At 35.6% G+C, this 15538-nt stretch overlaps 1 protein-coding gene across 5 annotated transcripts in view; it reads right to left on the bottom strand.

Annotated features, from left to right (window-relative positions):
• fam126a (family with sequence similarity 126 member A) overlaps positions 1 to 15538 on the bottom strand; it is a 128549-nt gene that overhangs the window by 10154 nt on the left and 102857 nt on the right. For all 5 annotated transcript variants that reach the window (XM_039737701.1, XM_039737699.1, XM_039737698.1 and 2 more), the window contains 3 exons: positions 5466 to 5582; positions 2573 to 2660; positions 946 to 1105 (listed from right to left, as the gene is read on the bottom strand). In XM_039737701.1, the coding sequence (XP_039593635.1) occupies positions 946 to 1105; positions 2573 to 2660; positions 5466 to 5582 (365 nt within the window). The remainder of the gene's footprint in view (positions 1 to 945; positions 1106 to 2572; positions 2661 to 5465; positions 5583 to 15538) is intronic.

Raw genomic sequence — 15538 nt, 5'->3', positions numbered from 1 at the left:
AAAAACTTCATATAATGAGAAGAAAATAAATTCCTTTTGATTTTCACATTAATTCAGGTACTGTATATGACAGAATTAACAAATAAATAAAAATAAAATACTTTTTAAAATTGTAGCACAATAAAAGGCCCATTTTTGGTTACTACAAATGTTATTCAAAACCCAAAAATTTACATTGAAGATATGATACTATTGGTCTTTAGTACTATATATTGTTTTATATATAATATTAGGACAGATGGAGTGTGCCTGTGTGACTAAAACAAACAAATAAAAATGCATGCAGCTAGCACCAGTGACAAACAAAACCCTAAAAATATTGCACACATGTACAGTTTGTGCTTTTCCTGTTACGTGGCCACTCCTGTTCAGCAGTGCATTGAGCAACAGCTTCTCTTGTCAACAATGAGTACAATGCATTGTTTTGAACTCGTTTATGCAAAATGCATATTTACATAAAACTGCGTGAAAAAGGCCAAGCAACACTGACACTTTGGCAGCAAAATATGAAGTGAAACAACAACATTTTACTAAATAGTTTAAATTATCTATTAAACAAGAAAGACACAGAAATGGCCAAGTTGGCTCACTGTTGACCAATTAAAAGTTCACTCACAGTTAGCTTTTGTAATCATAAAATAACAGAAAAGAGCCCGTTAGTTTTCTCCAATGAGAACCTGCAGCTACTATTAGGAGACAAGATGGTCCTACTTCTCAGCTCTAACAACTTCTTCACAAAGAGCGACATTTGCAAACATTTGGGCCCATTCTGAGGTAGCCCAGCCATGTAAATACCACCCAAAAATGGCAACTTTTAAGTGCTTTTTCAAAATGGATTCAATGTTAGTGACTAGTAACATAGTAGAACTTTTAAATAAAACTTTGGTTATCAAGGCAAAATTTGCAAACTGAAAAGTAAAACAAGTCACTGTGCAAAATTCTCACCATGTCTCTTCCAACGATGACCACGGATGGACATGCTGGTCACTGCATTCCTTGATATCCTTGATGAAGTTGGAGTGATCTCCACCTGAATACAGCGAGCTCCCTCTTTGTTTGACTTTAGGGCTCCTTCTGGCAAAGAGGACTTGATTGCATTTCCCACCTACAAACAAAAAAAATACAAATTTTTAGAAAAAATTATATACAAGTGACAAAAGAACTAGATTCTTCACTTTCATACAGTATAATGTAACATGCTTTCTTGAAGAAGAGTTTGTTGCCATGTTTAAAAACAGACACATCTCAATAGGTTAACAGCAAAAGTTCCCAAATTCAGTCCCGGAGAACCATAGTGACTGCAGGTTTTTGTTTCAACCCAATTGATTATTAGCTGATCCTTACAGAGAATAGAACTTGATATCTAATTTTATAACACATCAGCCTTTTTAATTTTTCCCCCATTAGAGGATTCTTTTATTGTAGAATTTTCCTTTACAAGGATATCATCCAAATGACTTGTAGCACAGAACAGATTAGTAATTACTAGTCTTTTACTTTTTTCTCTTCCATTTCTGTCCAGATATTTTATTAAAAGAGACACTTTAATATGTTCACATGTACAAGTGTAAATGGGGACATATTAGAAAGTTAACTGCTGGTTCCTTGTCATTTGCATCTTATTGTTAATAAACAACAGGTTAAGAAAACAAGAAGCTAATTTTAAAAAGTGACTGCAGATGTTTAAGTTTAAAAGAAATAAGGTTTCGAAATCTTAGCAATGGAGTTAACTAAAATGAAGCACAAAAATATTGCTTTAAGAATATCCAAAGTTGAAGTCACTTTTTCAACAAAGTATATGTGTTATTATTTAGAATCAAGTATAAATTAACCACTGAAGATGAGGTTTTGTTTGTGTGAGATCACCGCATGTCATATCTGCAATATGTTCCTTCTCTCACTCTGTAAGGTCCTTCTAATATCATTTAAATAAGTCGCTCTGCTCATTTGACTTTACCTATAATTAAAGCAACATGCGTCATTTGTACATTTTTTAAAATCTATTATAGGATGTCAATTATGAAACAATATACTAGAAGGCACAAGTTCTAAGATCATCTCCTAGCTATGATCAGCCTGACCAAGAGCCCCATCTTCAAATCAAAAGCTCAATCCTGTTTAAATGTGCTTACAGTCTCTGCACTACTATTTTCTGGAAGTATTTATTTAACAATATTCTATCGAAAAATTCATACACTCTGAACATTGTGTGCATAATACTGGATAAATGTTGTGTGGATTATGCAACATGAGTAAGCCGGCATTTTTTTCATGAATGTTCTGATATTGTTTGTGGTTGTTCGGTACTGTCGTCCATTGAAGCCCATTGTATCATAAACTTTGTAATCTCCATTTTCTATGAAAGCATGCGTTCTAAAAATTTCCTCTGTCACCACTTCAAACAACAAGGGGTGAGTACTCCATTCAAAAATATTTTTATATCAGTTATTCTTTTAAAAGTTCACTCTATTAAAAGTAATAAATATAAAACTCTGTTAACTTAAGGAATGTTACTGACCCCTTATTTATATAAACTGAAAGCAAAATTTTAGATTTATTGATAGCTACTCACCAACAATGGCTCAGGATACAGTTCAAGCTGAGCTCTGTACAGAACGTCATCAAGTGCTTTACAAGCCAGCTCTGATTCACCATTATACCTAGAGCAAACCAGAGGAGAATTAAGGTAAACTTCTATTGAGCTACCAGAACATTTCAAGTACTTCTTACATAAAAAACAGCAATTAAAAGTCATTCATGACAATGTCAGGCAGTCATAGCTCAGGATATACAAACAAAGAACAATGTTAACAATGTACGGAAATGGCTAAAGGCAAGTACAGACTTCAACTTTTGCTTTGATTGATGACATAAACATGATTTCACTTAGAATATGAGATATTATATTCAACTGCAGAAAAAGGCCATTTTGAAATGTAAATAATGTTTGAAACAACTGCAGAACTAATAGCTATTCACAATCTTTTATATACTTGCTGGAATATTCTGGTTACAGAATAGGGCAAACTGGGAGAGAGAAGGTGCATAAACTGTAGGGAACAGTTTTATTTATAGGGGCAATTTTGTAAATTATATATTAAAGCATTTTATTGATTTTATTAAAATCAAATAATATTCCATAAAAGCAAGTCAATATAAATAATATTTGAATAAGATAAGAGACAGCTTGCTGATTCATGGGCTATTATAATGGTTTAACATTTGTGTGACATCTTGATGAAAGTCACAGAGTCGCCCAGCCTTTGCACCGTTTCTCTGAAGTAAGTATCCTTGACTCAGCTGGCGAAAGACCTTAGCAACTGACAAGAAACCTGCTCATCTTTCGGTTGTTTCTCACGCTTTTGTTCCATCAGGTTGATCTGCTGCCTTCACTGCTGTTTGGGTCAAGTAGTTAAATCAACATTAAAGATCAAGTTAAGCTCTTGTGCAATGTTTTAAGTGTTTTGTTCATTGCTGATTGTTTTGAGCTTTGTATGGATGTATCTTCCAGCTAACATTATGCAGTAACAAAAAAAGAACCCATTTTTCTGAGAGCATGTGACCTGTGTGTAATGCAACAGTCTTTCTGGTAAAATACTTGGTAAGTGGTGTATTCAAATAACTTCATTTCTTAAAACTATATTGTACTATCTTGCTAAATTTTGGATCTGTAAATTATAATTTTTAATGTAATCATGGGAACAACTGCTGTAAGCACTGCATTCCATAAACCATTTCAGGAGAAGAAAGTTAAAACATTACTTTTTATTCCATTTTTGCAGATAATAATCATTCAACTTGTTACTGTATTATACAATATCTTATTGATTTCCTTTGTACAAAATTTTGCTTGACACACATTGCTCCTGGCACATTGTAGGTGGATTGTAGTTGGACTTACATGAACATTTTTCTGATATTAAAGTCTTCACCTCCTTCTGGCATATTCCCAGCAGTCACCATACTTTTTGTTGTTGGTCTGCCTGCAATGGTCTTCTCAGTTTCTATGAACTTTGCTGATCTCCCAGTAGCTGTCTTGTCAGTTGTTATACATGTCACTGAACTGCTTGTGGTAGGCTTGTCAGTTGCTATGCTTGTTATTGTTCTGCTTATAGTGGTCTTCTCACTTGCTGTGTGTGACACACTTCGTGTAAGGGACAAAGACCGGTCTCACTAGATGTTGAAAGCACCACATTGTTTCTTATCCCATCAGATAGAATGCTCTCCGCAACTCTGAGCAAGACCTGCATGTCAGTTGCATTCTGTCTCTTTCAGTTAGCACACCACAACTCTCGGACACAAAGGAGAACAGGGACACAGGCTTTGTGTTATAAAGCACCAGGTATACAACTCTGTAAAGATGGCAGAAGTTAATTTGTGTTTAATAAATCACCTATTGAGGCAACTCCTGTTTTGGCTTTGTCCATCTAGCCAACTACTAGAGATATATGCTTCTATTTGTCTGTGGATTTCCTAAATTACCGTACATGAGGCAGCCTTCTCTTCTTTGTCTATGAATCTGCCCAATTCCTTGTATTTATTTTGAGCTGCTGTACATTCCATTATCTTTTTTGCAGCTTTTCATTCCGACTTGGTAGCACAGCTAGTCAGTCCCATGTACTTTGTGGCAGCTCTGTTTCCAGTCTACCTGTTACCCCTTGTGAGCAGCAGCTCTTTATTTGTTCAGCTTTCACCATGCTTAAAATAGAACTCCTTGTTTTAAGGACTGTGTTCCCCCTTTAAGAAAGTGCTATTCATTTTGTCCACAAATTCCTATTTGTGTGTGTACTGCTTAGGTACTTGAACTATGTTACACAGAGGTAAAAGATTCAGTGGGCATGAAAGATACATTTTTTTTTTTATTGTTTGCTGATCCAGGTTGGATTAAAACATAACCATAACAGCTGGCATCCAAATGGCAGAGAGATAGTTGTGAGGCCAAATAGACAACATCATCTACAGCAAAAAAAATCTTCTGGCCCACAAAGCGGATCATAAACTGGAGAGGGTATAAGATGTGCCTTCAATTGAGTATTATTATTCTCACTTTAAATTGATCCACTTTAAATCCAATTATTGTAATTGTGGAAAACAAAACTTCTTACAGTGGTCACTGTGAGGACTACATAATTATAATATAGTGCTCAAATAGACTGGATCGTGTTTAATAAGCGTGCAAGTCATAAAAGTATGACATGTGGGATTCACACGCATTGATGGAAAAAGTGTAACTGGTTTAAAGTGTCCAAGGAGGGGACACTGTAGGGGCGCTCAGCCAAATGAAAATTTTAAAATGAAACCCAAGTGCCTTTTTCACATAAACTGTTCAACCAAAGCCCTATTCACAATAAATGCATTATTTGCACAATACAATATTCTGCTTACTTGAACTAGGGATCAGCTTATTTTATAAGAATAATTTATTGTTATAAAGCATATTTACAAGAATAAGTTTATATACTTACAAAGCATAATATATTCCTGTTATTAATTGGACAAGAAATTCTGAAGATACGGGCATCCTGTTTGTCAGGCCTCTGAATCGTCTCAAGTTTTGCCTGGGAAACCCACAGATGCTTATTCTGACAAAGAAAAACCCAGATATGACATTTAAATTTAATATTAACAAAAGGTCCAAGAAAAACCTAGCTTTGAACGCAAAATACAGCCTTTCTATAACAGGTTACAATATCTACGCATTTTTATGACTTATTCACTTGATAATAAATGATCGGTAACAGCCTGCGACACGAGCCCAGCATTTCAAGGTAATGAGATTATATAACAGTTCTATTCTATACGCACTTCTTTGTTGCAATAGCCTCCATCTGTGAGCCACTTGTAGGTGTATTTCACCAGCAAATCAGTTATGGAAGTTGTCAAGGATTTTCTTATTCATTTTCCAGTGAGACATAAATTTCAAAAAATAGCTCAAGTAAATGCAAACTGAAGGAGGATATACAGTTTAGTTTCTTAATTATTTATTCATTAAACAAAATAAGAAAACACATTTTGTTTTACTAGCAACTCTGCACCTGCTTGCTTATCTTACAAATTCAGCTGTGTGGACTTTGACCATATCACTTGTAGCCTTCAGGCTTGGGCTTACACAGACTTCCTAATGACTTGAGTTTTAAAAAAATGGTTGTACTCATCAGGGCACATAGTAATGAACAATGACATCAGCCCTAATAAGGTCCTAAAATTGAAGAAGTATCTAACCTGGGGTGGAGTGGTGGCTCTGAGGCTAAGCATCTGTGCTGGTATCCAGAATATACTGCCAAAAAAAGAGATCCTACTCTGCTGGGCCCTTGAACAAGACCCTTAACCTGTAATTGCTCCAGGGGCACTGTACAATAGCTGACCCTGCGCTCTGACCCCAAGGGGTATGTGAAAACTAACAAATTCCTAATACAAGAAATTGTATAAAGCGAAATAAAGAACAAAAAAAAAAAAAAACCTTGGGTATCAAACACAACACTTTCAGCGATTCTGCACGCAAATACCAGAGATTGAGATGGAACATGATATTTTCAGACAATTCGAATGACACATTTCAAACAGAGGAGGTCTATATTTATATTGTCAAGAAGAAATTGCCAGAAATCAAACACACAGAACCTGCATTTCAAACAGCACAAAGAATTAACAAACCCAGACTGACAGGTCCTTGTCAGTTTTTTTAACACATTGTTTTCTGTGAGCTCATTGTGGCCTAGTCATATGTAAATAAACATGTAGACCACCACAACATAAAATAATTATTTATAAATAAACTGTTAATAAAAATAGTACTTGAACTGAGCATGTGTTTAAAAATTGGATAAACAATTTAAAAACCAATGATTGAAAATGTTCTTAATATTAACAATTATCAGATTAGGATATTAATATTCTTAGTTATCTGAAATACTGTCCCTAAAACATCAAAAAGGTAAAGCCTTTTTAAGTATTGGTGACATGATCTGATCAGAGACCAGTGTAGAAAATGTCCAAGGCCTTGTAAATCTCGACTTTCACTTTGTGTGAGCTTAACAGACTTCAGGCAAAAATGATACCGATTAGTTTGTTCAGGTGGGCAAAACTGATAGAGACTTGTAACCCCGATTTAAAAAAAAAAAAAAAAACTAAATGTACAGAATCAGCTTTAAAAAAAAAAAAAAAAACTGAATTTAAGAAACACTTAAAAATGACAAATTTATGCTTAAACGGTTATTGACATAAATTAACACATCTCAAGTAAATACAATAATATTACAAAATACATCAATTATATATCAGTGAAATGGGAGTAACTACATCTTATTGGAAAAGCAACTAAAGAAATAATACGCTTTACAGTACCATGTTAGAAAGAATATAAACAAAATCAAAAATTGTACTGGAATAACAGTTTCTGATTTTAATTAGTGGCAGTAGAAGACAGACATTCATTTTTTAGGTTTTCTCATTTTTTTGACTTTGCCATTTTTAATAGATAAACTTTTAATGTAACATATTTTTTGTTAGGGAAATAATTTCCCAGTAACCACACCCATGTCTCCAATTAATTTCATTCTATGCACATTCTGCTTCTGCTTTCACCTACAACTACAGAATATTTGCTGTGCTTCTATATGTTGCCTTTTCATCAGTGGATAATATGAAAAATGAGTTTTATACCAATTAAGAACTTAGATGATTCAGATATCAGCTGTTACTGTGGGAGTGAAATACACAAGTGTCAAGTAAAGACAAGTAGATATCAGATGTTTACATTCATTAAAGGTAATATGGGCCGCACTATATGTGTACTATGATTGAAATGCAGTACAGTTGTATTATTTAAACACAGTGCTATGCAGTAATGAATACTTTTTTCACCTCAACCAATAAATTCATAAAATTTATTATACAAATCATAATAAAAAAGTCATCTGCAATTTTATAACAAAAATAGCTTTAATATTTTGTTCTAGAAAGTTGATTCTGTTAATCTGGACATAGTTCTTTTTCCCGATACGTTTCATCACTCATCCAAGTGGCTTCCTCAGTCTCAGTTGACTGCAGGTTTCTCCAACCTTATAAACAGTACCTTGGCCTAATGACCGAACTAGCACCGTTGACTAACAATGGGCCGTGTGATCAATGATATTCAAATTGTCAATTGATCAATGGCCATGAGTACCATTCACAGAGAGTTGGGGAATGGCTGCAATCACCGCATTGTAAGATGGTGAAAGATGTACCCTTAGGCCCTCTCCTCAGTTCAGTGATGGTCATTCCTTTTCCACATAAATGACCCCTTTGACCCCTCGTTCAAACCAGCTTTCCTCCATGTCCAGGATGTGCATATCTTCATCACTGAAAGAGTGACATACTGGTTCATACCAAAAACTGTTTTTTATTTTTGTTATGGTATGGATTTCCCTTATACCGAAACACCGGTTTAAATAGCCTAAACAACGTTCGGAATGTGGTGCAGCGAGAAACTGTTTAAGGGGGGACCTTTTTCACTGCTACACCGCTAAATTTCCCCTTGGGATTAATAAAGTATCTATCCATCTATCTATCTAAACAGGAATGCAACAGAGCACATCATAGACAAAGAATTACTAGACGCTGCATGACCAGCAGCACTGTACGTCAACGTTGCCACCATATTGCGAGTGGCACTGTTGTGGAGTTAAGTAATGAATAATGTGCTGCTTGGGATTGTACAAACCGCTGTATGCTCCAAACCAGATCCTGGGGGATTACATTTCATGGGTAAGGCTGAACAATTGTTTTGATTATATTTGGCCGTTTTATAATCTTAGCACCCAAGGTCACCTTACAATAAAATTAAATAACATTAGTAAAAGTAAAACAAGAGAATGATAAATTAAAAAGCAATAATTAGCAAACAAACAGGCAGTAACTGCAAAATTCACAATTGGAATGCCAATCAGGACGAAGTCTACAAATGTTTCGGAGATGGAAGAAGGCAGTCCGAGAAATGCTGCCTATATGGGAGGAATTATTTAATAACAATAATTATTATTATTTAATAATTCCCATCATTAGTGTATAAATGGAAATAAATAAGTAAACGATTCGCCAAAATCTGTTGTATGTAAACGATACCGTTTTAAATGTTATTGTTTTTTCAGCAGAAAATCCGGTTTCCACGTCTACCTGTATTAGTTTAAATGGCACTTTTGCCACTCGCAATAGGGTGGACACGCTGACTTACCATGTCGACTGGGCAACACAGTGAATGTGGCGTCTATCTATATATGTCTATAGAGTACATGCGTTAGTGGAGCCATTGAGCAGTGAGAATGGACACAAAACATTCCTAAACTGAAGCTGTAGCAGATGATAAAGTTGAACATGATGACACAGATGAACTTTTGACGAAAAAAGGTGCCTTGTCTGTTGTTTGAAAATACTTTGGTTTTAAAAGTTCGGATGTGGACCATTATGTTCAAATGTGTGAATACTGTTTCTATACTACTGGATAACACTGCAAGCCAAGTTGTACTTGTTTTATTTTTTTCCCCAATACTGTGTAATGTACCTGGTTACTGTGTAATAGTGTGATGATGCTGGTCCCCTACAGACTCCCTCTTCCCACATAGGAATCTGTTGAACCAACACCATCGATAGTTATGACCGAGATGAGCTCAGAAATAGTGGATAGTGGAAAGTGCTCAAGTGCTTTTGTTAAAAACAGTCAAAAATAAAACCAGAGGTGTCCATTGTGCAGTGTTCAGAAAAATACAGTACCAAAATAAATAGCAAATCCATAAAAGCAGTGAAACGTGGGGATAAAATCCATAATAAATAAATCCGTTAAAATAGAGGTTAAAATGCAGTCTCTCTCTCTCTCTCCTCGCCCAGTCGCAGCACATCACCTTCTGTCTCCAAGGGCTCACCCTTCACGGGTGCTGCTGGCGGAGCCTTTGCAGCACGAACTGCTTTCTGCCAACTCCTGTTTTGGCTGCCACCACACTCCACAGCCAGACCGTCCGAGATGCGCACACCTCCCATCTTCCTTCGCACTCACTCAGACACTCCTCAGATCTATTGGGAGATCTTATATGTCGCTCGCCCCACTCTACACGCTTAGTCAGTGGGATGAAACAGCCCCTAGATCGCCTCAGCCTGCGCTCCCTCACGGAGCCCCAGTTCGCGTTGCCTTCACCTTCCTGGTGTCTGTATCATCTCCCATGACTGCCCTTTCCCTTCTTTAACCTCCTTGTGTTCTCTCTTTTCTTTTTTGCTTCCCCCTATCCTACCGGCTCATAAATATATATCTCCGTGGGCGCAGTGCCTTATTTACATGCCGCAGTAAGCCGATGAAGCAATAGAGAATGATCGGGTGCTACTCGCCCCAATCACCTTTTAGTTCAAATGTGATGCAAGACAATTGTTGTTCAGCCACTAGAGGGCAGTCACGACACATGGCTACTATGGGCCACTCTACTGTACAGTTTCATACTAACAGCAAATGCAACACATTATTTGTCAATAGCTGGTTGGGTGCAAGTACTGATAGAGGAACAAATATGTATCTTTTTACATAGGAGCATTAATAACAGAAATTCATTAAGCAGGCAATGTGTCAAGGGACATATAAAGCTGGGCTTCTTTGCCCCCACTGAATTTCAAGGTCAGCATTTCAAAGTGTTTTATTTATTCAGGTAAAAGAAATGGAAAGTTGTAACCAAAAAAACAATCTAGTGTAAAAGATATAAACAACAAATAGTACAAAATTTATTGTATTATCACTTTAAAAGAAGTACAGTGCCATAAGAAAGCAAGCCTCTTTACTAAAATGTGTTTAGTTTTTTAAAATCCAAAAATCTAATCCTTTTTATTTTCATCTTTTTAAATAATCCAAAACTGAAGGCAGAATATAAAATTTGTTTCTTGGGAGGAAATAAAATGTGTACCACCAGCTTTAGAACCTTGTGTTACCCTCTCTGGCTGAAAAAAACTTCACATAAGTACTTCTTGTAAATATTTATGAGTCACTTACTTCAGCTAAAGGAATCTTCTCCCTCCTCCACAAAACCACTTCTACTGGGTGATGTTACTAGAAGGCTTTCTAGAATATACAGCCCACTTAAAAATCAACTCATCATTTCAATATGATTCAAAACTGCAATTCCAACAGTCCTCATTTCTTCATAATCATTCATTATATTGTGGTCTGGATCAAAATTACAATGTAATGTATATTCAAATTCACCTTTTTAATAGATGGCAATATGGTCTATATTGTGAAATTCATGGCTGACTCAATGACAGCAAGCTGCACTGACAATGGAACATCTCCAAACACTAATACTTTTCTCGCTATGTTTTACAGTTGGCATGAGGTTCCTCTATTCAAAGAATTTTTGGATTGTTCCAAATATGATGTCTGGATGGTGATATGGTGGAGAATTGGTTAGCACTGCTGCATCACAGCTATAATACAGTGTCTGCATGCAGTCTGCACATTTTCCCAATGTTTGCTTAGGATGTTCTAGTTAATCCAAAGTATATAATTCCAAAACACAAAGATCTCAGGCAAATGTCTGTGGTGGTGCTTTTGCGCTTCAGAAAACATATATCTTCATTCCTGACGGTCCATTCATTCCAAGTTTGTTCAGTCTCTACATGTCAGTTATTCTCTGAATTAGGGTCAGTACAATTTATGCAGGAGATATAGTCTTCACTTATAAAGCCCTCAAACCTTAGAATTATCTGCCTAACAGTATCTCTTTGGTTGTAGCATTTTTGGTAAACCTAAACTTACCTAGACTCACTATTTTCTTCCAGCATAAACTTCGAACCAGCTGATTAGGCTATTTATGTAATGCAAACATTACCAGTTTCCCATTTTGATTTTGTTTTTGATATCCTGCTATGGTACTTGTTTCCACTGCTGTGGCAACTAAGCCACTTCACTTAATTACTGAGAATCTTTAGTGCTAGACTAAATTATAGGTTTACACGGTCATTATTGTAATGTGTACAGAGCACATTGAAATTCTTACTGGCATGTGCTAATCAACGTGAAACACATCACCACTTTCTTGTGCCAAGATTAGCAAGTATAACTACCTTGCCTATGAAATGTATGTTTTCCTCACTGTAGACCTGCAGTCTTCCTTATTCTACATTATGGAATTCATTGTGTAGTGTGTGCCGCTGCATGCTTTCTGTTCGCCAAGAGAAGAAAGGCAGTGGCCTTGTAAATATTTTTTCTAGCCAGTTAAATAGTAATGTTAGCAATCTTGGTAATTTCACATCTTTCGAGCATCTTGCACAAGTTACTCAAGGAGTTTCACACTCTCTGCTACTTACCATTTATAACACATCCTTTATTGATGAATTTTAAACTGTATTATCTATAATAATAACGGCTTATGACAGGTTTGTAATACTTGGCGATTTTAATGTTTATACAGATGATCTGGGAGACTCCAAGGTATGAGAATGTATGAACCTTCTGATCTCGTTTCATCTTAATCAGCATGGCACCCAGCCAACACATAAAGGGGGCCACACTCTGGATTTAGTCATATCAACAGGGCCTAATATTAACATAACACAGATCCTGGACATCTGTATCTCTAATCATTACTGTATTCTTTTTACAGTAGTACTATCTGTAACTAGAACCAAATAGGAGTGTACTGTTAAGTGACATTATTTTGACACCACAGCTGCTGCCAGATTTTCTAATATAATTAAGAGCCTGAATTCACTGATTTTTCCAATGCAAACAGTAATGTAAATAATATGGTAGAGCATTTCAATGCAAAGATGCAGGTTGCAGCAGACCTGGTAGTACCCGAAAAACATGCCAAGAAGTCATCTACAGTCGTAGTACCATGGAAAACTGAGACAGTCTGCAAACTTAAAAGGGAATGCCGAAGGGCAGAATGTCAATGGAGAAAGTCTAAAACTAAAGGTCCATTAGGAAAAACTAAAGGCTCATATAGCTAAATATAACTCAGCAGGAAATCAAAAAGTCTTATTTTCAACTGTTGATCGCTTTTTAAACCCAGCTCCATTAGCACTGAAAGCATCAGAGGCTAAAAGTGAAGATTTTGCAAAAATTTTAAAGACAAGTGATATTAGACTTACTATAAAACCGACTTCAAATAAAAATTTTGAGCCTCAACAAGGTCAACATTGTGAACTAAGCTGCTTCACTAAAATTAGTTTATCTGAACTTCACAGAATACAGTACTCCGTTAAAACAGTCCACTTGTGTATTAGACCCCATTCCTACAAGTTTCTTTAAAGAAGTTTCTGATCTACTTATGAACAAAGTTCTTGAAATAGTAAATTTTTCATTAGATTCATGCATTTCCACAGATTCTTTCAAAGCTGCTGTAATTAAGCGTCTGCTCAAGAAAAATAACCTCGATTGACCAATAATTGTCTAAGACAGAAAAGTCTCCAATTTGCCTTTTCTCAGTAAAATTCTAGAAAAAGTAGTTTTCCAGCAGTTAAGTGATTATTTAAATAAAAATGTTTTTCTTGATAAGTATCAGTCAGGATTTAGATCAAATAGTTCTATACTGAAACAGTTTTAGTGAAATTAGTAAATGATCTGCAAATTAATGCAGATGCAAATACAATATCTGCATTTGTTCTGTTAAACTTGAGTGCAGCATTCGATACTATAGATCATGATATTCTTATAAACCGCCTTAGCCAGTGGGTACAGCTTTCATGTACTGCCTTAGATTGGTTTAAATCATACATAACTGGAAGGAAATTATTATTTATGGTGATTGTACATCAAAAATGAACTATTTTCTATGTGCTGTACCACAGGGATCAATTTTAGGACCATTATTATTTTTACTCTACATGCTTCCGTTAGGCCAGATAATTTCAAATAATAATGTAAATTACCATAGCTATGATGATGACACACAGCTCTATTCATCCACCGGGCCTGATGACCCGGAGGCTCTAAACCCTTTACTAGTATAACAGAATGGATAATGTGAATTTCCTTAAACTAAACAAGGAAAAAACAGAATTATTAGTTATTGGCAGGAATAAACAAAGTGAGATTCTTAGAAAGAGAATTAATCATTTGCGCCTGCAAATCAAACCAAAGCTCAAGAATGTAGGTCTTGTTATTGACTATGACCTTAATTTCAGATCACATAATAATATTACTAAAACTGCTTACTTCAATCTAAGGAACTTTGCAAGGGCGTGAACTCTTATAACATTTAAAGATGCTGAAAAATTAATACATGCATTTGTATTTAGCTGATTACTGCAATGCTTTCCTATCAGGATTACCTAAAAAGGATGTAAATCAGCTACAGCTTGTCCACAATGCAGCAGCAAGAATTTTAACCAAAAGGAAAATATATGAGCATATCTCTCCAGTACTAATATATTTACATTGGCTGCCAGTGTCCTCTAGAACTGATTTTAAAATACTTCTACTTATATATAAGGCTTTAAACAATCTTGCCCTTACCTACATCTCAGAATTCCTGTTTCCTTATGTACCATTTCACAATCTTAGATCTGCAAATTCTGGTTTCCTCATTATTCTAAGATCAAAGCATAAAAGAACTGGTAAAGCAGCATTCTGTTTTTATGCACCTAAAACTTTGGAATAATTTACTAATAGAAATGTGTCAGGCTAAATCTGTGGAACATTCCAAAAAACTCATAAAACCCCCTTTTTAAATCTGGCTTTCTAGTAATTATAGTTATAATTAGTTTAGCTATTTGATGTGTTAAGAAGTACCCAGCATTAATCCACTGCTTTATGTTTTTAGTCTCCCATCCTGAGTGGTGGAGCTATGCGCATCCTACACCTGTTCAAAGCGCTCTATTCTGTTGGAGGAACCAAGGGGGACTTGGACACCTTTACTGATGAATGTATTAACTGTGCCCAGTGGAGGGTGGGCGACCAGCTGGCCTAGGTCATTCTAACTTTCATGATGCAGAAACTGACTGCTGTCAGATTACCTAACTATTTGATTTGCTGATTTCTGTCATCCAAATCGTGACCCTCCAGATGTTTATTTTTCTCCCATGGCCATCGCATGAGTTTTTTGTTTTCCTCTCCTTCATGTCAGCTGGTCAAACATTCACTTTCAGAAACCAAGAATTCCATCTACATCCTAAATCAACTGAAACCACAATGGACTGTTTTATTTACTTTTTTTATGTTTTCATTAACTTTAACAACAAACTGTTTCTGCTAAATAAGTTGCCTACATAAAATAATGATTTATACTATATAAATTTATCTTTTATACATATTAATTAGATCTGGTTGTTCTACGGTCAATCATAATGTATAAATATTTTAATTAGAAAACCTTTTTCCACTCACTTAGAATCTGGAACCAATGTAGAAAGCATTTTAAGACGGAGAAGCTTCTTTCTGTGGCACCCCTGCAAAAGAACCACCTCTTTCAACCTTCACAAACATATGCAGTTTATAATATCTGGAAAAAATTTGGAATTAACTTGCTTAGAGATCTTTATATAGACAACGCCTTTGCATCCTATGAACAATTACATTCCA

Source organism: Polypterus senegalus, chromosome 15, assembly GCF_016835505.1.
Source record: "Polypterus senegalus isolate Bchr_013 chromosome 15, ASM1683550v1, whole genome shotgun sequence".
Classification (NCBI taxonomy): domain Eukaryota; kingdom Metazoa; phylum Chordata; class Cladistia; order Polypteriformes; family Polypteridae; genus Polypterus; species Polypterus senegalus.
Note: the sequence above shows the minus strand (reverse complement) of the source record. Positions and strands in the feature narration are given on the sequence as shown.